Source organism: Elephas maximus, chromosome 23 (genome assembly GCF_024166365.1).
Source record: "Elephas maximus indicus isolate mEleMax1 chromosome 23, mEleMax1 primary haplotype, whole genome shotgun sequence".
In the NCBI taxonomy this organism is placed as follows: Eukaryota; Metazoa; Chordata; class Mammalia; order Proboscidea; family Elephantidae; genus Elephas; species Elephas maximus.
The window spans coordinates 16,886,907-16,914,738 of record NC_064841.1 but is presented as its reverse complement, the minus strand read 5'-3'; the positions used below and the strand labels follow the sequence as shown (position 1 = coordinate 16,914,738).

At 43.4% G+C, this 27,832-nt stretch overlaps 2 protein-coding genes across 2 annotated transcripts in view; one reads left to right on the top strand and one right to left on the bottom strand.

The window, feature by feature from the left end:
- TRPC1 (transient receptor potential cation channel subfamily C member 1) overlaps positions 1–27,832 on the top strand; it is a 228,262-nt gene that overhangs the window by 195,093 nt on the left and 5,337 nt on the right. The gene's annotated exons all lie outside the window — the stretch shown is intronic.
- On the bottom strand, positions 20,695–21,980 carry PAQR9 (progestin and adipoQ receptor family member 9). Its single transcript, XM_049867138.1, has one exon. It carries the CDS (start codon positions 21,978–21,980, stop codon positions 20,850–20,852), a length of 1,131 nt encoding a protein of 376 aa, XP_049723095.1. The 3' UTR covers positions 20,695–20,849.

Genomic DNA, 27,832 nt, shown 5'->3' with positions numbered 1-27,832 from the left:
CTTGGAAAGCTGCTGTGGACAGCACCTTAGTTAACATATCCCCACCTGTGTCTATGAATAAACATGAACCTTTCCCTGCCCAGGAACTTTTAAAAATTCAGGCTGTCTTTTGTCCTGTGAGACGGGGGTAAGCGTTGCCCTAGGCTGTCCTTGTGTCCACTTGCAAGCCTCTTCAATAAAGCTTTGCTTGTGAGGAAAACTACTTGTCTTACCTGCTCATTCTTAACCAGTGAGAGGCAAGAACCTTATTCCGATAACAGCTTAACGTACACAATACGGTCTGTGAAAGAGGACGTTATGTGATTGGGATGTTGTGCAAACACCATATAATAAACAGGCAGCCTGCAGATTACAGATGAGTTCTGTTCCTACATCTGTTACGTAAGTTGGCAGTTAGGTACAGTTTGTACCTAACGTCAGTCAAATGTTTTAGTATAATGTATAACGTACCTTTCTATGCATAAAAAAAATTAAAGAAACACTTCCAGATATTCTAAAATATCTTTAACGTAATAATGTTTTGATGCGCATCACAAAGTAGCACCCATTTGTTATTAAGAACTGTTGTACATACCTAATATAATAGGCTTTATTGGGGTTGATTTGTAATACGTAAATCTGCCATTTGTAACCTGGGACTGCCTTAAAACTTTATGGGACCACAGACATATATGCGGTTGAATGTTGCCCGAATGGACGTTATGTGGCACGTGACTGTGTTTTTTTCCTCAGCTTTATTAACTCCAGCCAAGTCCTTAATTGTTGTAAATAGCATTGGAAACGCAGTTCTTTTAATCTTCTGGGTTGAATTCTGGGTCATGCAAAGATTAAGTGAAGTGACTTCAAAACTAAAATCCTATAATTATGGAATGTCTGTTTAGGTTGGTGCTTGATCTTCTTTTCCCTCTGCTTCGAAGTCGGGAAGAGAGCTTTCCGAACTGAGCATTCAGAAAGTCTTGGCTTGTTCATCTGTGGTAAAGCAAACAGATTTGAAGAGGCCATCTATTTAGCTACTGTTTGTTTTGTTTAATCTGAGATTAGACCTGGGTTTACAAGAGAAATCTAGGAAGTTTAGAGGGGACAGAATTCTTTAAGACTTAGCTGTCATTTCTGAGTGCTTTATGGCCTCTTCTGAGTGGTTTATAGTTGGGAAAAAAATGTAAATACTTTAAGCTCTGACAAACTTGAGGACGCAGCTTTGAAAAGAATAGAAATATTTACAAATTGACCAAATAACTTACTAAGGGACTTTTAAATTGCAGCATATGTTCTTTTAACTGGTGCTTAAAGAAGCTGATAATAATTCCGGTGATGATCTACTGACTGTGTTTTTAACCACTGACCATCACCTAAGGGAAGACCACGTGGCTCATTACTATAATGGCCTGTGCAAAGAAACCCCCAGGGAAGGGAAGATTTACAGCTACAATCTCATTTCTAATTGGCGTGCGCTGAAAAAAGAAACTAACTAGTCACAGCCGGAACAAGGGGCCAGGTGGGGTGCTTGCCTGTCTGGGACAACCTGTAGTCAGCAAAGCTTTGCTTCTACATAGAAGGAGACAATCTGTACAGCTAGTTAGGGGGCTTACATTGTGTAAATGCTCAGAGAAACCTAAGATAAGACATTTCCTGGGTCCAGAATTTGACACTTAGTTTTGTTTAGAAAGACTCTGCGGGGTAATGTGACCTTCTGCCTTAGAGGCAGCATTATTAATTAATGCAAGGTTTTGTTTTGTTTTTTTTTTTTTTAGTCCTTTAGTTTTATTTTTATAAGACTTAAAGAATATATGTAAAGAAACGTCTAGGTGATCCTTGAAGGTGGAAAAACCTGTTTGTGATGCCGTGTTTTTCTGCTCTCTTTGCTTGGAGAGCCCACCTGGAGCAGGGATGGTGAATTAGAAGGACAGGCCAGGCAGGCAGGCAGACCTGCGTTCACATTTCAGCACCACAGCTACTGGCTGGGTGATTGTGAACAGGAAACTTACCCTCTCTGGGTCTGTTTCCTCAGATGTTAAATGGAGGGCACGCGGAAACTAGTGAAGTAACTAACTTGCAAAATGCCTTGCATAGAGATGATGCTCTAGAAATGTTGGTTTCCTTTCTCTCCCTATGTCTGACTGGTAAATCGCTCATCGTTCAAATGGATTCAACACTTAATTTCTGGCTCTTCACATGAAAATGGAAAAATTGGACTATGTCTGGGATTATCCCTAGGTGGTCTTTGGAACACAGGGGACTATGATACCTCCAAAAGACACAAAACAAAATGTATTTGACCAGCCAGAATTCAATCAGAAGCTGAAGTAGCAGACTACTGAGATCTCCAAAGAACAGGGTCCCTGAGTCAGGAAGATCTCTTATTCTTTTTTGTACAATTCCATCATGAACTCTGCAAAGTCAACTGAGTAATAAAAAACTTATCCCTTTATCATTCACCTCGCAACCCGATAACATCTTCACAGACTTAACTTCCCAGTCAATTTGTCCTTTGTCTAGTATTCTTACCATTGTTTACCTGGTTAGAAAAACTGCTACATCCATAGTGTCAACATTCACCTCGACTCAGGCACCACACTGGCTGTCCCTGGACAGACTTTCCTCCTCAGCTACCTCTCTGAGGTCCCAGATCTTCAGAGTGACCCTCACAGCTTTGCGTAGCTGTCTGTCATACTTCTATGAAGAGGGACATCTAAGTCAATACTTTGAATTTGCTTTGCTGCCAGATTTCGATAATCTGTCACAGTTCTTGCCTAAGGCACCCAATCATTCTTATTAAAATGGTTTTAGCCTTGTTTGTAGTATTGTGCTAACTGGTTTACCCACCTACCTCTGAGATCTAAACTTTGAGGTGTTAACTTTAGCAACATTTTACTGTACTTTTTCACAACCAAGAGCACATACTATTTTATGCTTCATGGTTAATTTAATTGCATACATCTTTTGCAACTATCCTTTACGATTAGCTACCTGGGAAGGTTGTTACCGATAATCATGGAACCCCGAATCATCCCACAAACCTTCTGTCTCACCAGTCATTGCTTCTAACTATAGCCCGAACACAGCTTGCTCTGCACAGTCTTGAGTAACATCTTACGGTTCTATAAAGTTTCTGATATTCACATCTGAATTTAATCGTTTGTAGTTTTTTTTTTTCCATAAAATAGATCTCTCAGTTCTACAATTCGGAGTGTTTATAAGTTATTTACATTAAACAATTCTGACAAGTTTTTCACATTAAATAAAGCGACCTTTTTTTTTTTTTTTTTTTCCAATCAGTTTTCTGCTGTGTCTATAATGTCATCGTTTGGTAGTACAGGTTAGGGTCTGCCAACTTTTTGTGTAAAGGATCAAATAGTAAATATCCTACCCTTTGCAGAACATATAATTTATGTCTCAACTACTCAACTCTACTGTTGTAACAGGAATGCAGTCACAGATAATATATAAACAATGAACCTGGCTGTGAACCAATGTAATTTTATTTTATTGACAGTTAAATTTGAATTTTATATAATTTTCACATATCAGGAAAAAAATTTTTTTCGATCATTTAAAAATGTGAAAACCGTTCTTAGTTATGGACCCCTGGTGGTACAGTAGATAAGAGCTCGGCTGCTAACCAAAAGGCTGGCAGTTCAAATCCATCAGTGGCTCCTTGGAAGCCCTATGGGGTAATCTATTCTGCCCTATAGGGTCGCTACGAGTTGGAATTCACTGGACAGCAACGAGTTTGTTTTGTTTTTTTTCAAATGTTATGGCCAGGAACAGATCAGGTTTCCTGGGGACTAAATCCTTTACAATTTGGGAGGCCCTAGAGCCACAGCTGCTAACCCAAAGGCTAACAGTTCGAATGCACCGGCTGCTCCTCAGAGATCCTATGGGGCCGTTCTCCACTGTCCTATAGGGTGGCTATGAGTTGAAATCAACTTGACAGCAACAGGTTTGGTTTTTGGTTTCTTTAAGAAAAGGAATTACAAATACAAAATTAGGTAAAAGGCTTTGGAAAGGACCCAGGCCGATGAGAGGGCCTGAAAATTGAGCATCTTGGGCTTGTTGGTGAAATCTCCCTCTAGTAATAACACTTTGAAGATTCTGCTGCAGGGGTTCCCAGACCTTCTGATCACTGGGGTTGCCAAGCGAGCTTTTCTAACTACAGGTCCCAAACCCTGCCAGATTGCCTGAAATACAATCTTTTGGGATAGAGCCTGGGAATCAGCTGTCTTGTAAATCTCCCAAGAGAATTTTACTGTGCAAGTTTGGAAACCACAATTTTACTAATTATTTATAATAGTGAATAAATCCATTAGAACTGGTACCACAAGCACGTTTATCACCTTAATTGTGTTGCCTGCCCAGAAATAGGTTTTAAATATTATTATTGACCGATAGCCCAAATGTTTAGTTTTAGCATGATTGCTCTGTTGTTAAATGGTCTCTTCAGAGTGTATATACATACTCTTAGGCTAACCATCTACTCTTTCTTTAGGGAGAGCTAATCTCTCCATTGTAAACTGGCTTTTCACCATTTGAATTCAGTTTAATATTTTTATATATTTTTATTTGGCATACATTTCAGATACTCGATATAGTAAATCTATGGCTGTGGAGGAATATCTGATACTGCGTTACGGGGTTTTGGGCTTAACAAATTCAGTTTTAGCCCAGCCAAACAAGATATAGTCTTGCTGAAATAGTTTCTATTTTGTATATTTACTTCTTGATTTGACTTTCACCTATTACAAATCAGCTATTTTTTTTTTAAGTAATTGTTTCATTTACCCATTTTTACCCACAATGAGTCTCCAAAAAATGAGAGCTGGGCACAAAGTTGAGTCACTTATTATTGCCTAATTTTCACCAACTTTATGGAAGCCTGTTTTCATATTCCGGGAAGTATTTTGCATCCTTTGTATTCTTCAAGTATAATATCAATATCCCCATGATGCTGAGAGAGCTTCTCTGTCAAAACTGGGTCGTTTCATACAGTAGGTAAATATATTACTGTACTTTCTCTTTTTGGCAATATATGAAACAATGCTGTCTTTGGTAAACAAATGCCTTATCCTTGCCAGTAAAAAGCTCTTGTGGCAACTTTTTCATATTACCTTCACTAATGGGAAGCCCTGGTGGCATAGTGTTTAAGAGTTACGCCTGCTAACCAAAAGGTCAGCAGTTCAAATCTACCAGCCTCTCCTTGGAAACCCTCGGGGGCAGTTCTACTCTGTCCTCCAGGGTTCCTATGGGTTGGAGTCGATTTGATGGCAACGGGTTTGATTTTTTTTTTTTTTAAACTAACGAGGACTTGAGAATTTAGTGCCTTGGAAAACATGCAAAAACAAATACCTCTAATTTTGTTCACTAAGCTAATTTCCTCACAAAATGCATACTTCCGACACATTGCTTTTATGAGTTAGAATCGACTCCACGGCAACGGGTTTTTTTGGTTTGAGACAGTATTGGCATGAATGGAAACTGAAACTGCCTTTTTCTCCTAGCTAAGGGTTTTCGTTTTTAGAAGCTAAGACTATGCCAAACCAGTTTCCTCCAACAAGGAGGACCACATCAGTCATTGATTCATTTGCCAGTTCATTAATCCATGCATTCAACAAATATTAAATGAGTGCCTATAACGGCAACAGGTTTGGTTTTTGTTTTATAATGTGTCAGGAACTGCATTGGGTGCTGAGCAACCAACCCCACAGTCACAGAACTTAGGTTCTAATGGGGGAGAGAAACAGGAAATACGGTAATTTCATATGGTAATAAACGATGTGAAGAAAATAAAGCAGGATGAAGCCATGGTGAATATGTGTACATGGCACCAAGGTGGGGAATACTTTAGATAGTAAGAGGTGGTAGTGACATTTCAGCTGAGACCCAAATGGCGTAAAGGAGTCTGCCATGATCCATCTGAGGGAAGAGGTGTCTAGCACATGGGGGGTTGAAGGACTTGAAATGTGGCTAGTGCCACGTGTTGAAGTGATATTTCACATAAAGAGTGGGTTAAATAAAACATAGTATTAAAATCCATTCTGTTTTTTTTTTAGACCTTTTTAATGTGGCTACTAGAAAATTAAAAATTACAAATGTGGTTTGCATTATATCTCTATTAGATAGCCCTGATCCAGAGAAAAATGTCTTAATTCAATTCCAATTTTTTCCAAAATGCACACAAGCCCCCAAGATTCTGATGGATTGGGTGTCTTAGGAGTTCTCGAGAGTTCGAGCTAATATTAAAAAACCACCAGTTGCCATGGAGTCCATTCTCGCTCATGGCAACGCTGTGTATGTCAGAGTAGAACTGTGCTCCACAGGGTTTTTGCTGATTTTTTTTTGGAAGTAGATTGCCAGTCCACCTCAGGGTGGACTCCAACCGCCAACCTTTTGGTTAACAACCAAGCGTGTTAACCGTTTGCACTACCCGAGTAATATAGCACTAGCTAAAATGTGTTGAACATCCCTGGGTAGCACAGACGGTTTGTGCTCAACTGCAAACCTTAAGGCTGGTGGTTAGAACCCACTCCGGATACCAGGGACAAAAGGCCTGGTGACCTGCTTCCATTAATATTACAGCCAAGAAAACCTTATGAACAGTTCTACTCTGTAACTTATAGGGTCACCATGAGTTGGAATAGACTCTAGGGCAATCAACAATAACAAAATGTATTTCCGTTTCCATGTGCCAGGCACTGAGCTAAATGCTTTTACATTCATTCACTGAATCCTCACAGGATTATGAAGTAAGAATTATTTCCAACCCTATTTTACTGATGAGGAAATGGAGAGGTCCAGGGGGACAAAGTAGATGGCCTAAGGTCACAAAAGTATGTGATAATTCAAACCAAGTCTAGGTATAAAGGTGCAAGAAGCAAGAGCTATGATGAGAGGAAGGAGAAGGCAGGAGCTTAGCAGGACCAACGCATCTTGAGTGGTGGATCCTGGGGCGTGGGACGTACTCTCCTGCCGCCCCTGGAGAGGCAAATTTGCATCCCCTGGGCGGTGGCCTCTCTCTCAAGCCCATGAAAGACCCTGCATCCCTTTGGCTGTGCGGAAAGTGTTCCTGAGCCCTATGTCGTTGGCCCTACAGGAATCTAATATGGTTTTAAAAGAGGTCTTTCTGGGGACATTACAGCTTAGGGGTCATCTCTCAGTGACAGGGTGCTTCTGAGTTTGGCGTGTGTGTTGGCATTGGTGTGGTGTGTGTGTGTGTGTGTGTGTCTGTCTGTCTGTCTGTCTCCAGAGCTCTTTAGGTACCATTGCCTGAGCCACAGAACCCCCACCCCACTTGAGGGTTCTGCTTTTTTTCCTCTGTTGTAAGGAAATTTCAGGATGCTCCTGCACAAGGTTGACTAAGTCACTGTGTGGGAAGGGTAGGGACAGCTGCTGGACACAAAGACGGGTTTGGACCCTAAGATGCCCCAAAATGCAGTCCTGCGGTTTTCAGGATGGCACTTGTTTCCTTTTTAAGAATATCTTAGGAGGAGTGTGAATAGTCATCAGCACTTGCAGGGGGAGCCAAGTGGCACTGTGGTTTGACAGATGTCTCTATCAGAACCATTTGTGGCTGGACAGCAAGGCCAGAGAGAAAAAGATTTATGTTTTAAAGGTACCCTGGTCTTCATCTGACAAGCCCCATTTTGCTACGGCTGGGAAGAAGGAGAAAGCCTCATCTTCACCACACTTGAACTTGACTCATAAGACAGCAGTGAGTCAGCCTTCCAGGACAGCCCCTCCCCCAGCAAGGCAGAGCAAATGGTTCTGTGCAACAGCAGGGTGGGGAGAAGAAGGTGGCATTGCCAGCTGATGCCAAGAAACACCCCCTCCCCCAGCTCTTCCTTTTTAACTCTTCGAATTCACTTTAGCCAGATTTCACCTGTATAATAACATCAAGGTGAGGCACCATGATTTATACCACCAGGCCTGGATCCCTTTATGTGTTTTTGTGGTGAGTTGACATCTATAAATTAATAAGCTCTACATTTGGCAATATGTAGATAACACCAGAGGTCAAAACAAGGGACTTCTGGCAGGATCTGACACCTGCCATCTTCTATATCTGTCTATTTCTTTAAGAGAATTATGTAACAGAAAACACCAAATCAAAAACAAAAGAGAAAAATATCAAACTAAAACAATAACAACAGAAAACTAAGACACACATCATTTTCTTGACTTAGGTGTCAGGTACAATATTCTTATTGTTGGTGTGTTACATGTGTCTATCTGTAGAAATGCTTATTTATTTCCTTAAACTTACTTCTTTTGGTACGTCTTGATATTTCTATGTAACTATAATAAGAACATGGAAGAACTCTAAACTGATACTTATAGATCACTATCAGAGCAGATTTATAGTGAGGTAAGGAAGACTAATACAGTGACCACTGAATTAAGAGCTGAAGTAAAAACCCATTCAGGTCATCTTGAATTAATAATGTAGCTCTTAGGGAATTACATTTTGCACTGATAAATGTTCACCTGCCTTCTCCCTACTTCTCAGTTTTCTACATATTTTTTTTACAGTTGAGTAAGATCAGGTAGGAAGGGTGGAAATTATGTGCGCAGACCTCTCTTTGTTAATCCTGTGATTTTATAAATTACTTACAAATTGCAGAGGTAATCAGATTCCTTAAATCTTACCTTCTTTCAGGAATTCTTTTATTTCTTAAGAAAATATTGTTAGAGGTCACAAACTACAAGTGGATTTCAGAGACAGAAGAGGTGAAAGAAATTATTTGCAAGTGATCCAGAGGACACGTCTATATGTAGAATTACCTTTCAAGATGCAAATTTTGAGTAGACGGTACATCATTCAAGAATATTCAGTTGCCAGAAATGGTAACATCTGGCTAACTTAAAAGGGCAAAATATGTATTTGTATATATATTTTGCAAGAGACTATGGGGGTAACTTACAGAATCGTGTGAGGATCCATGCAGGGAAGTCAAGAGAATTTGGAAAAGCTCTGGGGTACAGGCCTACCTGGGGCCATGTGCCCACCCTTGGCCAGGGAGAGGAATCCTACCATGTCTCACACAGGGGGAGAGGTCCTTCCTCAAATGAAATTCAGGGTACTGCTAGCTCAAGTTTTTGTTGTTGTTAGGTGCTATCAAGTTGATTTCACCTCATAGCGATCCCATGTGACCAAGTAGAGATGTACCATAGGATTTTTTTAGGCTGTAATCTTTACAGGAGTAGATTGTCAGGTCTTTCTCCCACAGGGCCACTGGACGGATTCAAACCCCGAATCTTTTGGTTAGAAGTGAAGCACTTAACCGTTGTGTCACCAGGGCTCCTTGGGGGATTCATTATAGGGATAAGCACCTTTGTCCGTGGAAAAAGGAAACCAAGCAGCTGTTGCAGTCCTGACTCACTTCTGGCCACCACCCACCAGGGTGGAGGATCACAGTCAATATATTATATCAAAAGGTTTGTAGGATTCATGTCCAATGTCAGAATTCTATATGCTATTTACATTTAATGGATTTTTGGTTATTAAGAGCTAAATCACTATGACCAAACAGATTAAGTATGAACATTATATAAATTACATTGATACATGCAAATGTCATTTATTGTTTATAGGCTTTGTTATTTTGGATTTCTTTCACTTGATATATATTCTCAGTATCCATGTAGTGTTGCCCTTCACCCATTTTAAGCAAATATAAGAAAAAAATTTCCTAGGTAATTGTCTTCCTAATGTTAATTCTTTGCTCTGAAATATAACCAAGCTCTCTGAAAAAGCTGCCAGATCTAGAACATGTTTTGTCTTCCCAATAAACATTAAAGGTAAAGCCAGAGGCCCAACAATTTACCAATGCATAGTTTAGGGAGAAAAGAGCTATCTATGGCTTCCCATTTTGAGCACTATCCTTTTCTACTTACCTGGTATGTCAGTTCAGATTCAGTTGCAAACAACAGAATCCACCCAAGCTGGTTGGGACTGAAGGAGATTTATTAATGGGCAATGGTTGGCTTTCAAACTCACTAGAAACATTGCAGGCGTAGGCTGGAGGCTGAGCTTCCCAGAACAAGAATTACAAAGCCTCTACTGTGAGCAGGAAAGATGCCACCGTAGCTATAGGAAGCCTCAGAGTCAGGAAGCTGCTGGCCAAATCCTCAAGCTAGTGTAATGTAGATGGTCTATGCTCACACTTTGAGAAAACTGACTTCAGAGGGTAAACCGGGAAAAGTAGTTAGGAGATTGTGCAAGAATAGCCAGAGAGGTAGGAGGGAACTCAAGGAGAGTCAAAGGCCAAAGAGAAGGGAATGGAAAAGAGGACCTAAAGAATGTCCATCAGATTGATCAAGGGGTTTGTTGGAAATCTGTGAGAGCCGTTATGGTGAGGTTAATGAAACCATATTGCAGTGAGGGAGTGAGTAGGAGTAAAGAAAACAAAGACAGTGTAGAACACTCTTTCAAGAAGCCTGGTTTTTAAGAAGGGGGAGATGATCATTAGAGTGTGACAGTGCAGAGAAGATGCCGTTCTCTCTTGAGAAGATAAGAGACTGGTAGCACTTGCTTAAATGCTCATAGGAAAGATCGTATTGAATAGAAGTGGTTGAAGACACAGGAGAACAACGTGTAATAAAGCGTGGTTCAGAAGAGGTGGGAAAGGAGAGAACACAGGGCGAGGAACTGGCCTCACTGAAGGAGAGAAACTTGCATTTTAATATGAAAAAAGGAGGAAAGAACAGGTGTAGGTGAAGATTTGTTTGTGGTGTAAAGAAATTGAGGGAGACTTCTGATGGCTTCCATTATCTCTAGGCAGGTAGAGGCAGAGTCAACATCTGAGAAGAGGGTGGGGGTGTTTAGGGTCAGGGATTTGAAATACCTGCTACAGAGAACAGGAGAGAAAGTGGTTCAAGCAACACAAGAGGGCCACTGGGCAGCATGGAGTCCCATGACAGAAATCTGTACCTAAAAATGAGATATTGCAAATATCTAATACGCAGATTCTAAAATAAGGAACTGGCTGAGTCAAGGTGGGATGGGGGCTGTGCAAAACCTATTATATGGCTAGGAGGTTGGAAGACCATAGATCAGTTAGGATGCTTCTGATCGCAAACAATAAATACAACTCAAATTGGATTGCAAAATGAAGGGAATTTATTGGCTTATATAAGGAAAAGACCAGAGGTGTACAGAAATCAGGCAAAGATTGATCAAGGTTTCTTTGTGATTTACTCTCTTCTGCCGTAAAGGAGGGGCAGAGAGGGTGAGAAATACCTGCCTTCTCCGTAACTCCTTCCATCTAATCTGCCACCATTTCTCTCCCGTGACAGAAGCCAATAAGAAATCAGAGGGTTACAGGAGCCTGGAGTCCAACCCTCTACTACAGAGTAGATCAGGGGAAGGATGCTGGAAGTGGATATGAAGATGTCTGGCACAGTCCCAAGAGACACTGGGCAGATAAAACGGATAGCCCTTCCATTTTTTTGTCCCTCTTAGGTTAGCAGTGGCCCTGGAGAAGGCGCTCCCAGCACACAGAACCGAGGAACTCTCCCACTACCAGTTCATGGGAAGATTTATCCCTCATGGACCACAGGAGGTGTTGGCTGCCATGTGTTGGTGACCATACTATGCAACTAGAAATAATGGCTATTCTGAGTGGGAGTTTGCGTCTCAGTGATCTGGGTCTTCTACGCCGTTGTACAGTGAGTTGAGGGGTGGCCGAATTTCTTATTTAGCCACATCCTGACCCAAGAGGAATACACAGCAGATTGAGATCCTGGGTGCTGGGACCTGGCTGTAGTTAGAAGCCAAGACTTCGGTTTGTCTTTTGGAAGGCGGGCAAGAACACTTAAGTTTGTATAAGGAGATCATATATGGAAAGGAGGGTGTGTGCTAGCCAGAGGGGGACTGGGCTCTGGTCATTACTGTTTTGACTGCTATCATGTTTTTCCTCCCCTTCTCCTGTAAACAGGTGCCCTGGGGCTTCCATGGGGACCTCACATTGGTAGGACACTTGGCTTGGGCACGTGCTTCACACAGCACCCATAGGTCCAGACCCTGTCTCTCATTTTTGTCCTCACACTCACCAGAATTTGGGATTGCAGTGGTATGCCTGTGTGCCAGACAGCCAAGGGATTGAATGTAGTAGACAGCAATTGCTTTTGTCAGTCCATCATCCCTTCCTTTGAGGAACTAACTTCTTCCCTCCGTGTGGTTCTAGAAAGGGCTGTAAATCACAGGCACTCATACCCTGATGCCAGAAGGACCCATGTGACCTAAACTAGGCCAGTCAGACACTGTCTCCCAGGAATTTGGATTGAGAGCCGACACAATAGGGCCTGAAAACAGCTGAAGCTGGCTCATTCTGGAGAGCCGCTTGAAGTAAGAGTTCCTGGCTGGCATCTCCTGCACCACCCTGCTCCTTGTCCTTCCTGAGGCACAGGTGGTCAGCTTGTGCATTCTGAGATCTCCCAGGATTCTCCTATAAATCTCTCCTTGCTTAATTTAGAGGCAATTTTCTGTTCCCAATAATTAAAAAACCCTGAAACAAAGTTCGACTTAACTTAAAGACTTAGCAATCACCACAGAGCTTAACAACAAAAGTTGGATGTCCTTTGTGAGGGTTATTCAGGACAAAGGTACTGCAGATTTGCACACAAAACCAGGGCTCTAGAATAAGCTGTATTACCCGGAAGCCCATGGCCCACACATGTCCCCCAAAATAGGAAGGTGCAAGGAACAGCTTTATAACTTGGGTTATATAATTATATTCTTAGGAGATACGGTTGCAAAGTACTCATGAATTTTACTATTCATTTAACTAATTTTATAAAAAGTATTTTACTAAGGGTGCCTCCGCAGGACAAACTTTAAACTTTTCCCTTTTGCCTGCTGATTTTTATAAAAAGAATAATGGTTTTTCTTTTTGTATTTTATTAATGTTAAGCATATTTTACTATTAATTTAGGGATGGATATTAATTTGTGGATGGATATTTTCTGAACATGTACAGAGGTATAGAAACGCAGTCCTAGACATTATGCTTACAAATAGTTTATTCTTATTTCATACATTTGTTTTTCATCAAAAAATGCATAGTTAATATTATTTATACAGAACTTCATATTCAAGACAGTTGGGAACAAATGTCAGAAATCTAAAATAACAGTAAACTTCACAACAGAAATGAGTCACCATTTCTTCAGTTACATGCACAGAACTGACCGAAGTGATATCAATTTGCTCAGTGTGTCAGGTAATGTATCAGATAATGTGGAATTAGGATTAAGTAATGGTTTTCTCTCGGAATACACAGTTGACCTGAAACCACCTCACAGTCCATGTACAAAACGTTCACACATCCTGAGAAAGCCTCTCTAGCTAGCTAAACGTTTCGGATGCAGGTGATGACTGGAGTCAGGGTAGCTGAAGAAGAATTAATTTAGCAAGCAGTGGGAAAAAATCATGTTTTCTTTCTTCACGCCTGCATCATCATTCACTCCGGTGTTCCTCCATTATCATCATTAAATGAGCTAAAAAATAAATAAATAAATACTGACACAAAGAAGTCTGTTTGGTCACTGTGAAAACCTCCCTCTGTCTCTGACCTGAGGAAAAAAATGAATATGGCCCTTCAACTAATGCCCTTTACTGCAAAAGGGGTCCTGCTGGTGTACATTCTTGTAAATCTGAGTAATCTTGTTTAAATCCTTAGTTTAGAAATGGATGAACCTCGTAAGGCAGATGGTTTGAGAAGGCCTAAATAGACATGGAATCCATTTAGACACTCATCTTTATCTTCAAGGCTGAATCTGTGGAAAGTGAAAGGCTTCAAGGTTGATGGAAACAGACCAAGAGTGAAATGAAGAGAGTTTAGGGCTACCACATGCCTGATATAGCTAACAGGGCAGCCTTTGCATCCTTTCCCAGCCCTGAAACACAGAAAGCCTCTTCCCAGTCTAGGTAGAGATGGCACGGGGCTTTATTCTTCTTTCTACCCCAAAGACGCAAGGGGCAGGGTGGCCAGGGCTGTACATTGTACTGACCATCCTATTCACTGTTGCTATACCCTCATCAAAAATATGCCTTACCTCTTTCATGTCTTGATTCTCAGGTGCCTATTAGAACAATTTTGCTCATAGCCTCCAGAAAAGAAAACCAACCTGGTAGAAAAGTAGACCTTCTGTGCTAAGCCTTGCGGGGAGAGTGAATTTAAGGAGAGTGAATTGATTCCATCCGGAATTTTAAAAAGGCTTTTAAGTTTAGCCTTTGTTACACACCTAGAATACATCTGGACTGTATTCTTCTTTAAAAAAATTTTTTTTAACTCTTCTTTAAACTATACATTATTTACATTTTTAAAGACCTACTAGGTCTTTATCATTTGGGTAAGAGCTCAAAGTGATTAAACACCCCGTACAAAGATGAGGCTTTCCAAAAAGTGCTGGTTCTCATCTGTGTGCTAAGACTGATTTTTAACAAATTGCTGTTATAAACTTCTAAAATATAAAACTAAAATACTTCTTTAAAATTTTTTTCCCATTTTTTTTTGCATCCAGCATATTAAACCAGATTGTTTTCTAACCAGGGATGGACCCAAAAGAAGGGATATGCCCCTGTATTTCCTTCATCTAAAAACATAGTTTATTTACACAATGCCTTTTCACCATGTGGGGGTGAGCTTTGAGGAGCAGGGCCATGTCTCCAGCACAGTTAAATAACCACTGAAGACCCCCTAGACCAATCTGACTGCTTACTGCATGTTCTGGGTGGAGCTTAAGGCTTGATAAAGGTGGCCTGCCACTTTTACACATTCGAGAATTATTTTGCGCATTGGAGACATTTGAGTTTCCTTGAGAAATGCCACGTTTGGAATAGCTTCCAGAGATTGTTTGGGAACAAAAAGCACTAAAGCTGATGCATTACATGTAGAAGCACAATACATGGGGGGGTCGGGGGGGAACATTTTCAAAAGCTCAAAGAAAAGGCTGTTTTTCCATTGAGCTAAATAGTAAATAGGCGTCTCGTCGCATATAGATGTGCGTTTAGAGCTTTCAAAAGTCACATCCTGCCACAATTCACAGCCAAATGAACGTTCTTGGCCCCTGACCTATAAATAAACACTCTAATTCTGTGACTTGCTCACAGATTCTTAAGAAGCTGTTCTAAAACAAAAGCCTACACATTGGTTAGAAATCTGCAAACCAGAGATGCCATCTAGTTGTTCCTAACCAAACAACTCCTTGCATTCGTTCTCTGGAATAGTGTCTAAGAAGAACTGACGTCCATCTTCACAATGAACAAAAAATTATTCATAATATTGAAGAGGGAATGAAATCTTTAATAGCAAGGCATGTGGTTTCTCACAAAAGACTACAGCAGTGCTCAACCAATGCTCCTTTCTCAGTTTGTCTGGGCGTGTTTGCTTTTTGTCAGGTGATGGATTTCAGGAAATACTGGCAATCCTTCAAGAAAATGATTCAAAAGGTGATTTACTATTGGCTGGTGCTATCCTCTACTGCCTTTTTGCCTTATGCCCTAGTTTTATGGAAAACAAATTAAGGACATTAAGCCAGGGAGGAAGAGTACTACTCAAAATATACCCGGTGCTAGTGTTCAGGTCAAATGCACCAGGATGGGGTTAGGCTGCCAAGCAGGATTCCTCACCTGCCTATTGCCAACGCTAACACTCTGAGTTCACTTGCCTTTCTATGGACAAAATTTAAAACCCAGGCACAACTGTCCGCAGTTCAATTTGCCACCCCATTCTGGCTGCCTGAGTCCAACCTTCCTTGTTCATCCGTTCCTACAACTTCTTCCTATCCTTTTTACATCTGACACCTTTTCTTTATGACTTCCTCCAGATTTCATTTTAAAAGAGAAAAAAGGCTAAAGAACATGAGTTAATTAATTGGTGATTTAAGCACTTAAACTCGATTTTTTTTTAAATTATACTTTCTATGAAATTCAAACAATGACAACACAATCAGGCACTTTGAACCACTCTTCATAATGGTATGGATACTATTAACCTTCCAAAAATTATTGTCATTTGTGTCTTTAATTAATTAGTAGTAATAATAAAATTTTAAACACTATGTAATTTATGCCCCACTATCCCTTCACCTGGATTGTACATTAAATCTGCAGGATATTTTTAACCATCACATATGCACAGGCCCAGAAGCAAAAAGAAAAAGAAAGAGGGAAGCAAGGAGAGAGAGAGGGAGGGAGAAAGAAGGAGAGAAGGGAGGATAGAGACAAACTGCTAACTTTCTTGCCCAAAGGCAAGTTAGAATGTTAACTGAAGTTAAGACTCTATGCATTCCTCTTATGCTAAAAAAAAAAAAAAAAGAAAAGTTGCCACAAGTCACTTCCAACTCACAGTGACCCTACAGAACAGAGCAGAACTGCCTGATAGGGTTTCTAAAGAGCAGCTGGTGGACTGGAACTGCCAGTCTTTCAGTTAGCCGCCAAGCTTTTAACCACTATACCACCAAGACTCCCTTATGCTAACAGGAAGGAGAAAAGAATCAAACTCGATGGCTTAGGATATTCTGCTCACGACCAAGGTCAGAGTTTGGTCCCTGGTCAGGGGGCCTTTCTGGTGTTCCTCTGTTCCACCAGCACACAAAAGGGGAATGGCTATAATAATATGGACAAATCCTTGCCCAGTGTCACTGATCACAAAGAGATTACAGGAGTGAATGAAAATCAACTCCAAGGACACTGACAGAGTGAAGCCAGCAGTGGCATCTCAGCAGATGAAGCATATCTAGGATGATAAAAACCATTTAAGTAGCTGATGACATTTTGAGATTTTTATAACCGAATTTCAAGGATGGCCATAACTTCCTTCCCTCTATTTCAAAACTATAAAGTGGAGGTAATTAAAGGACAAAAGGAAACATTCAATTAATGTCTGTGGGTTTGTCCAGGCATCATAGCTGTGCAAACCAGTTACCACAATCGAGCACACAGCCATCCCCAAGTTCAAATGCCAGTTTGAAAACTTAATTCTGTCCCCTTGAACCAGAGGTGAAACCTTGAAATCAGAACTTACTGTACCTGTCTCCTACTGTAGTTTTGTGCAGATTAACTCATTCATGTTATGAAGAGATAGGAAGATTTAAAAAAAGCCCTGTTTATTATTGCTCTTAGCCCTCAGATTCAGCACCAAATCAGAAAAAAAAAAAAAAAAAATTTAAATCCCCTTGATCTCCTAGTTTTGCATTCTTAGAAATAATTCTCAGGAAATAGCAGGAGGAATCAGGCTGAACGGTTTTGGGCTATGAGCACTTACAGGCAGGATTTATGAATGGAAACACGTGAAGGCCACTATGGCCAGCTCCGAAGCCCCATACTTTCTCCTGGGCTATTTATAGGAAGCATATGGCCAATGGAAAAGCTCAGATTTATTTTTACAAGCTGGTTATGACATGGCCAAAGAACTTGCTTCCTCTCTCTGGGAAGGTCATTTTCTTCACCTGAGGGTTTGGTTCTGGAATGGTGGGGAAAAAAGGAATAATGCCCTTTAGCCCAGTAAGTTAGCTGAGTCAACCCCAGCAACCAACCCACAGGGTGACAGGCACTGAAGTCAAACACCCTCATTTCCCAGGCATGACTATATGATGTAGCTCCTTGAGATGTCATCCAGATCATGACTAATAAGTACAAAGAAAATACATTACATAACATGCTTCAAAATGCTAAAATAGCTTGTAGGGGTATAATGGCGTAAATTCTCACTTCTGATTTGTCCTGCATTTCAGGCAGCTGAACACAATAAAGGAAAACTGAATTGTAATGGATGCAGCAAAATACTGTGAAAAAGTATTTTTAAAGATATTTTATTCTGATTGTGATATTACTCCTGAAACAGCTAATATACCTAGATCAAAACCAAAAACCAAGCCGGTTGCCGTCGAGTCGATTCCGACTCATAGCGACCCTGTAGTTTCATGCAAGTGGGGAGACTCAGTAAATATTTGCTCATTCTAAAATGTCATCATTTATCTTGACAGAAATCCAATATAATTTAACAATAACATACAGTTGAACAAGTCATCTGCGTCTTATACAATGCACATAGTACTGATTGGCCCACAGAAAGTGAAGACAAGCCACTGTTTTTAACTAGAACATCCCATTGTCAATGTTATACTCAGTACATAAAATCTAAGATTGAATGGGAAAGGAAAAGTGGAGGGAGGAAAAGGAAAAACGAAAGAAAGAGAGTCCTCGTTGTCTCTGGGACATACTGGGTGCTGAAACCTTCCCAGGAAAAGTGTGTCATCTTACAGGCTCACGCATCATAATCACTGGAAAATGATACGGGTATAATTTTATCCTTAAGTGGCCTCTGCTTAAGGACAAAGACATAGGGCAGGGAAGAGGATTCTGTTTGCAGACCCAAAAGCGTTCCAACAAACGTTACAAATGACATAGTTTTTTTTCCTCGTTCTCCACTCATCAATCCCTTTTAGAAGTCTGCCTTCTGAAAGTTCTTTCTGAAAGAGGAGATCCCATTTTACAAGGACGTTACAAAACACTCCTCAACCTGCTTCTCTAGCTTCCAATCAGCATTGTTCTGGATAAGGTTCCGGAAGCAGCATTAATGACGTGTAAATAAGCCTGGATGTGGAAATAACTCTGATTTCCACAATCATCCTTGAATACGTGGTACTGAGTCACGTTAGAGCTGAGAAATAACATCTGTTGGAGGCACAAATTATCAGCCTCTGTAACCTAACAGGAATTTCCTTGCACTTCACAAAGGATGAGACTCTCACACCCACCAGCCACTGTGCAAACTGTGCTTACAATTCCGTTACAGGTTCTAAATTACATACATAAGAAGAAGGTAGTTGCCATCAAGCGGATTCTGACTCACGGCGACCCCATGTGTGAGAGAGTAGAACTGTGCTCCACAGGGTCTTCAGTGGCTGATTATTCGGACACAGAGCACCAGGCCTTTCTTCCAAGGTACATCTGAGTGGACTCAAAACTTCAACCTTTTGGTTGCACCACCCAGGGACTCCAAATTAAATACAAACATGGATTTAACGTCCCTGTGCAAGTTAACATACAAGGATCCTGGTTCTTCCAGGGAATTATACCAAACCTCTCTGTTGACAAATATGGTAGCGATTAAAAGCAAAAATAAAACAGCCATCTTTTTACGAGGGCCAGCATACCAACACTGCAGTAAGTGTGCATCCACCTTATATGCTCGATGTAGGTTATACCATTAAGCCAAGACCTGCCATTGGTTCTCACCAAAAAGATTTTTCAGGAAGTCCGGTAAGTATTCAAGTAAGCCACCTCAGTGGTTTGTGTGGCGTCGCCATCTCAATTACAGAATAGCATTTATAAGAAACGTCTAAACAACGCTGACCAATCTGGTCATTAGAAACAGTCACAGGCGCATGGAAACTAGTTTCTCAATGATTTAGGGTGACCACCAGTCACTGCCCTCATCTGGGCCCAAACGACACTTCAGTGTATAACTGGGCAAACGTAGTTTGATTGAATTCAAAATTTTCAGTTAGGACTCAGATAATATGCCCCTGATTTTTATAGCTTTTCATTTATTCTTGAACATTCTATTTTTAATTTTAAGCAAGGATGGAGGGCATCAGTTTAGAATAGCATCCTCTTGCTCTCCCCTGTGGCTCCATGGGACACCACAGCCCATGGTGGGTTGGCTCCTCCTCCTTGTGAAGACACCCAAAGCTCTGCAAGTCCCAGTAAGCTACTTCCAGTTCTACCAAAAATTTACAACCAACACCATCTTCCTCTCCTCCTGGGTGGAATGTTAAACTTGGATTTGCACGAAGTAAGAAAAGCTTCCTCCTACAGCTCTCCCCATGCAAGAAACTGCGTTTGAGGACCAGTCACTTGGGCATTGCTTCAAAAGGCACATTTATTCCAGCGGCGATTTAAATAAGTAGAGGAGGGAAGAATAAGATTAAAACAAAACAACAACAAAACAGGGTGGGTTTTGCAGAATACATTAAACAGGAATCTGGGATCTATACAGACCTCTCGACCTCCTCACCAATAGTTTAACCAGAATCCCTTAGGCAGAATAATTCAAAGTTGTAGCATAACACACGGAGGCCTTCAGAAAACACTGTTTTAAAAAAAGTAGTTGAGAACTCTCCAGCAGCTTTGCCCTGTCGTCCAGTTCAAGTGTACGCGCGCAATGCAGAAGGGCTGCAAAATTCAAAACAATGTGACAAAGAAAATTCAGTGCATACCACAGGCTTCATATAAATTATGAAAAATCATTGTATATATTACTATTTAAATAACATCTGAGAAACGTTTGAAATAACTGACTTGTGTTCACATTCCATGCATTTTCTAGCAAGCTAAGCCCTAGGTTTGTGTCTTTGTGCCCGGCTCCTACAAAGCTCCATTCTTTCCACAAATCCAAGCTTCCTCAGACTGAAATGGAACTATCGGAGGATTTTGTCTATTTACCTTCTTTCCTGTATACCTGACTCAGAAGGCTACTTGTTATTACCACTGGCACAGAAGACGATGGGAAAAGCCAACTGTTTGGGGTTTTATTTGGGATTTTATTTGCTGCCTTTGAAAATCACTGCATGTCACAGGCTCTCCAAACCACCACCTGAGATTTTTCCAGGGGCAAAAACCAGTGGCTCTCTCCCTCCTACTTGACCCTCTTGGTCCCTCTTCCAAAGCCCCAAGCGCCCTGGAGTCCCCCTGTGGCAGATGGGCTTTCCCCCTGTGGTTTTGCAGCACCCTCCTCGAACAAAGAAGGAAACACAACAAATCTTGAAAACAAACCAACAAGACCAACAACAACAGTAACTCCAAACAAACAGGTGGGTGAACCAACTGCCTCGTCCAAGGCGAAGGCTCACTTCCTACAGCAGAATTCGGAGACGTTTAGGAACTTCCTGATGACCAGCCCCAGGCAGATCACCAGCAGCAGCATGTAGCCCACCGTGCCCAAGAAGGTAGGCGCGGCAGGTGGCGCCTTGAGGAACTGGCGCAGGCCCTCTTCCACGTAATACACCTGGTCGTAGATGCTGAGGAAGGTAAAGATGTGAAAGAGCTGGTGGCTGTGGCCAATGATGTCGAAGAGGCCCGGCTGGATGCGCTCGGGTATCTTGCTCACGTTGAAGAAGGCGGCCACGACCAGCCAGAAGTAGCGACGGTAGAAGTGCACAAAGAGCGTGGGGTTCTCCCCGCGCAGGTCGAAGAGCCAGCTCTCGAGCATGATGGGGCAGGCCATGCTGAGCGGCATGACGAAGACAAAGGTGCGCAGCGCGAACGGGTAGGCGCACCAGTCGGTGCGGCTCTTGCAGCAAGCCACCGTGCAGGCCACCGCCAGCACGAAGGCCACGGGCAGCACCAGCGCGCGGTAGGCGGCGATGAGGCGCGAGCAGTCCACGTGCCAGCCCAGGCGCTGCTGCACGTAGGGCGTCATGACCCTGGCGTCCAGCAGGCTCAGGCCGGGGAGCAGGTAGTAGTAGTAGGCCACCGTGCTGCCGAAGCCGTAGTAGCTGATGGACGCGTAGTCCAGGTAGAAGAAGGCGGCGCGCAGGCGCAGCGACAGGCAGCTGAACACGTGCGCCGTGCAGCTCATGGCGAAGGTCAGGAGCACTCCCGACGCGTAGCACCACAGGGGCAGCAGCCACGGGTGATGGAAGGGCACGTCGCGGCCGCTGAGGAAGAAGAGGCGGCAGAACTTGCTCAGGAAGAGCAGCAGAGGGATGAAGTGCGTCCAGAAGTTGAGCGTCTCGTTGGTCGGCTTCAGCACCGAGGCCAGGCACTCCTGCGCCGTGCAGGGCAGCCGCCGGTAGCCGGACAGGATGAAGCACTCCACGAAGTCGTCGGGAACCTCGTCCCAGCGCAGCAGCGGCTTGGCCGACGCTGGCGGCTCGGCGGCGGCGCGCTGGGGCTGGGGGGTGGTCCGCGAAGCCGCCGCGGCCGTGGCGGGCGCGCCCTTTGTGCCCGCGCCCCGGGGCTGCAGGCGTCGCGGCATGGTGCCCGGGGCTCGGCTAGGGCGCGCGCAGGCGACCTCTGGCGCCGACTCCCGCCGGCCGCCGTCGGAGCCTTTGTGCCCGCGCCGGGGGCGTCCCTGCAGGTTCAAGAGGAGACTTGCGCCTCGGAGCAGCCGCTCCTGGAAAAATATAATAAATGAATCAGCGGCGGGAGGCGGCGGCCGCGGCGACCGGCAGAGGCGCGCGGGGCGGCGGGGCTCAGCGGCCCCTCGCCAGCCTCCCTGCTCCGGGCTCGCGGCCGCCCGCGCTGCGGCAGCGGCGGACTGCGGCGGCGGCGGCGCGGCGGTGACTGGGCATCGCGCGGTGCGGGCGCCTCCGCCGCCGCCCCCGGCGCGGGAGGCGGGGATGAGCGAGCGGAGGCGCCGGAGGGAGGGCCGCACGCACCGAGGGAGGGCACGGGCCTCCCGGGCTAGGGTTTCGCGGCCGCCTCGGGGGACAGACTTGTCCCGGGTCTCGAGTTCCGTACCATCCCCCTCCTCGGGCCGCGGCGGGGCCGGCCCGTTAATGATTGATGCGAGGGCCAAAGCCTGCGCCAGCCACTCGCCCGCGCCTCGAGGGCTGGGGTCGGCGCCCGGGTTCGAAACTCCACTGTCGCGCGGGCGTTCGAGAGGACACGGGGAGCCGCGTTGGTGGGGGGCGGGGAGCTGCGGGGTGGGGGCGGGGCGGGCGCCCGGCGCCCCGAGGCTGGGAAAAGCCGAGAGATGCGCTCGCGGTAATCTCGGGGGGTGGGGACCCCGGAAATCGGGGGGCTTAGGGACGTCCAGATTGGGGCCGTGACCTTGTCAGATACCTGAGGTTGCTCCCCGTTCTCTCTCTCCGTCCCTTAACGTGTGTGTGTGTGTGTGTTGTTTGTGCGCGTGCCTGTCTCTCGGCAGCACATCAAGGCTCAGTTTATCTGCTGTAGTCCAGCGGACTTATTCAGGTGCGTCACTATCTTTCCTTCTCCTTCTCCCTCGCCCTTGTCCTGTCCCAACGAGCCCTCCTTAACTGGCCTCCTGCTGCGCTCATCAGCCCTTGGGGCCAGCAGCTCGCCACCCATCCTCTTGTTCTGTCTTTATCTCGGAGTCTTATTTGAAGCCCAGAGTCTGACAAACTCCACGATTTAATGAAAAATTTCAGGTGATGATCCGGCGATTCCGAAAACCTCGAACAGCTGAGATGATTTGAGGAATTTGGCAAGAAGTGGCGTTGCCAAGCAGAGCTGTGCACGAGTCAAGGGCTGATCCTAGTGGTGGGCGTTAATAATGCCGGAGAACTCCAGGGAGAGGGTGCATTCTAGCATAAACTGAAAAGAGTGTGAAGACCAGGTCGTAGGGACAGGGAGGGGGTAGCTTGGATAAAATTATGTCTAATTAACCAGAAATACCTGGCGGGCTAGGTTGGTGTGGCTGGAGGTCAGGAAAAAGGAGAATCAAAAAGCTGTGACGAACTATGGTGTGAAAATATGCCCTTGAACCTCCTGGAAACAGAGGCTGAAAAAACTGTACACTCCAAAATGTTCACCATTTCAAAGAAGTTTCTCACTGGGGTGCTCTGGGGGGTGTGACTGAGGCTAACTGGTCTTACTGACCTGCAAAATAGTGTGAGAATTTTTATTGTTGTGTGCCATCCAGTCAATTCCGACTCATAGTGACCCTATAGGACAGTGTAGAACTGCCCCATAGGGTTTACAAGGAGCAGCTGATGGATTCAAACTGCCAACGTTTTGATTAGCAGCCTGAGCTCTTAACGACTTCACCAGCAGGGCTCCAGGACCATGACAACAAGAGCTAATGTTTAAGGAGCCAGGCATTGTTCTAAGCGCTTTTGAGGTTTGGGGGAATTATTATATACACAAAGCTCTTTTTCAGTATTATTATTTTTCCCATTTTTACAGAGGATGAAATGGAGGCACCATAACCACAAAAACAAGATACCCAGGTGGTAGAAGCAGGGTTTGAACCTAGACTGAGTCTAGATTTCATGCACTTAAACCTAAACACCCAACTGCCTGCTTTCCTCAAACCAAACTGGTAGGGAAGGACAGTCTGATTTAGGGAAGTCTTTTATTTTCATCTTACAAATGAAAGATTACCTCTATGACTACAGCAGCTCCTGAAGTAGGTTAAGGAAGATTTACCTAGAAGAGGCTCAAGATGAAAATGAGTTATGGGTAAGAATTATTCATAAGTAGGATGACATTCAGTATTGTGAATGTCCCACATTACTTAAGGGTACTAGAAAGAGCCTCTTGAGAAGTTTCAGCCTTCTATCTGAAATATGTTTGCCATTGGAAACTGACTTAAATTCTTGCACAATTAGGCCAAAACACACTTCAGCCTTGTGCCTTTCTGAATCACAAATTCCAGATTAGTGGGAATGAGGTTTTGTTGCAGTTACTTAACACATATTTTAGCGGGTTTTTTTGTTTGTGTTTCTACTGTCTATGGCCTCGTTTTAAAGCGGAATCTAACATGCGTTCACATCTGGACTAAGGATGCATGCTAATTTGTAAAAAGGGATTAAGACTCAGGCATTTGTAAATCAAGTCTAGGAACCATAAACCTTAATCTAGGGCAGACCAGGAAATAGTTTTTCTTACTCTCTTTAATGCTCCACAGACATTCTGAGTTGTAGCCCCTAAAAAATGTTGATCCTGTAATAATTCCCAGATTTACCAACCTCTTAATTGCATAATTCGCTCACTTGCATAATTGGGGAAAATTAGTAAGTTCCCTTCAAACAAAATAATGAAATTGACTGGAAATAAATGTGCAAAAACTCTAGTTAGGTGAGATTATATTTATCTTTATTACTAAGTGGCGAGATTGACTATAATAAAATTGGGTGTTTTTTAAGAAAACAGTATTTTGTGAAGTCAAAATATCTGTCACTACATTCTTATAATTCAATAAATCTCTTTAATTTCTGCCTTTCTCATTCATTCCCTTCCCCCCACCGTGAGACATAAAAGCAACAGATGGCCATGGAGTGGTGGTCACGAAAGTTCTGTGGTGCCAAGCCCAGACAGCTGTCCTTGCTTGCACCTTGACAAGGCCAAGTGAAAAGGAAACTAAGGAAACAGCAAAACTGACCTAAGTTATAAAACAAAACAATATGTTTTTCCTTAGCTACTACCAATCTACAGGGTTTATCTTAAATTTTTATTGAGATACAAAAAAATGTGTTCCCCTAATCCTACACAGGCTGGATTTTGTAGTTTTGTTTTCAGCTTCAGTAAACTAAAGTGCCTCTTGTCAGTGAGAACCAGGCTTACAACCACAGGGCTTGGCTAAATAGATAGAAGCAGCGGGCTGGCTGCCATTGTCTAGAAGGTGCACTGGGAGATAAGGCATCTCTAAGGTAACCAGGACCCGTGACAAAGTTCTTCACAAAGAAGAATTACCTGGTATTACACCGGAAAGCCAGCGCCAGCACTGAGAGGCAGAAACCAGCTAGATCTGCCCAAAGGGAGGTTCACCAATCCAAGACCACAGATGTGGTTTTTTCCAATCTGGTTTGCTTTGGTGATGTTCTTGTAGACCAACTGTACGTTTATCTGTGTTTCTCACTGCAGTATTAAAATCAAGTGTATGTAAAAGTCCCACAGAAAAATTTTTTTTCAAATCTTTTATTGTTCTTTAGATGAAGGTTTACAGAGCAAATTTGTTTCTCGTTAAAAAGTTAATACACATACTGTTTTGTGACGTTGGTTGCCAACCCCACGGCATGTCAATACTCTCCCCTTCTCAACCTTGGGTTCCCCATTACCAGCTTTCCTTCCCCTCCTGCCCGTAGTCCCTGCCCCTGGGCTGCTGTGCCCCTTTAGTCATTTTGTTTAATGGCCCTGTCTAATCTTTGGCTGAAGGATGAACCTCAGGAGTGACTTCAGTACTGAGCTAGAAGGGTGTCCAGGGGCCATACTCTCAGGGTTTCACCAGTCTCTGTCAGACCAGTAAGTCTGGTCTTTTTTTGTGAGTTCGAATTTTGTTCTACATTTTTCTCCAGCTCGGTCCAGGACCCCGTGTTGTCAGAGCAGTCAGTGGTGGTAGCCGGACACCATCTACCTGCCACAGCGAATTTGATATTTTGTAATAGGGACAACTAGCTATCTGTAAAACATGCAGAAAAATATGCTGTGATATTTGCTGATAATACATCTGTTTTTGGAAGACATAGTTTTTTCCTAGTTTCTTTTTTTTTTTTTTTTGCCAAATAACAAAGATGAAAGCAAAAAGCCACCCAATCAACCAAACAAAAACACACTATGGGCTTAGTGCTTCACTGCACCCAAGACTCTGTATAAAGAATTCTGTAAGGTCCAGTATCCTCAGAATACACAGTCTAAACTAAATGCTTCCCTTTTTGTCAGATTGAAAATAGCCATAATGTTATTAGCCAAACTCTTCCAGGTCAGATAGGGTCACGACCAAAGAATAGGGTCAGAGCTTCCTAATGGTGGAAAAACCTCACAGGACTAGCGTCAGATAGAACTATGGCAATCTGTGGGGCAAAGTTGTACAATCTGCAAGCCAGTAGAGGACTGGAAGCAGTGGGAGATGTCAATGCTTATCTGACACTCTTCCTGCCTGTTCACTTACTTGGTGACAGGGTTCTCTTTTGAAGAAAGCTGTGGGAGACTTGCAGAGGACGATCCTGCCTGGCTCTGCACAAGAGGTGACGACTGCACACTTCCCTCCCTCCAAGCAAGGCCATCTGTTCTCTGCCAGTGGTTTCCAAGTGGGGTACACAATAAGAATAGTAACGTTATGGTGAAGAATAAAATATTACAACTTCTGTATAGATATATCTCATTCTTGAATCCCTAATGGAGCAGGAGAGCACTGGGATGCAGACCTCAAATTCTTGTAAAAAGACCAGACCTAATGGTCTGACTGAGACTAGAGGGACCCCAGAGGTCACGGTCCCTGGATTCTCTGTTAGCGTAAGACTGGAACCATTCCCAAAGCCAATGCTTCAGACAGGGCTTGGACTGACTATAAGACAGAAAATGATACTGGTGAGGAGTGACCTTCTTGGCTCAAGTAGACACATGAGACTATGTGGGCAGCTCGTCTGGAGGGGAGATGAGAAGGTAGAGGGGGACAGGAGCTGGTTGAATGGACATGGGGAATGAAGGGTGGAGAGGAGTGTGCTGCCTCATTAGGGGGAGAGCAGCTAGGTGTACATAGCAAAATGTGCATAAGTTTTTGTACGAGAGACTGATTTGTAAAATTTCACTTAAGGCGCAAAAAATATGTATAATCTCATCTTTTGAAATGTCTATACTTTGTGGAGATTTTACAATATACTTAACATGTAGTATATGAAGGTCATTTATAAATATATGTGGGGGTGTGGGAGGGGTCAAAATACTTTGATAAGGGTATGTGATCACAACTGTGGTTGACTTCTGCTCTATGGTCCATTGCTCTTGTTTGTCCATCCTGTTTCCAGCCCCTCTCCCAGGTACAGGATGGACTTACCCTTCCTACCTCTGAGGTCTCTGGGAAGGATGTTGGGGTGTCACCGTCAGCTGATGGTCCCCAAGGTCTGATCAGACCTGCCCTAGCACCTGGGCCTTCAGCCCCTCCCATGACTTCCCTGAGCTAGACTGGTGGTCTCCACTCTGGGGTTCTTTTTCCCAATTCTGCCTTTCCTGTTTCCTGGCTAGAGTTTCTATGGTCTTCCTACAAAGGTCCCCTATTTACATGTTACATTCACCATCATTCAGAGTTACCCTTTGGAGAGGAGACTGTTTTGTTATAGGCTATTTGCTTTTGGTAGGGCCTTTTGGGTAACTTCCATTTATTTAAACTTAGAAACAGCTATACAAACACATGAGGTAGGCTCC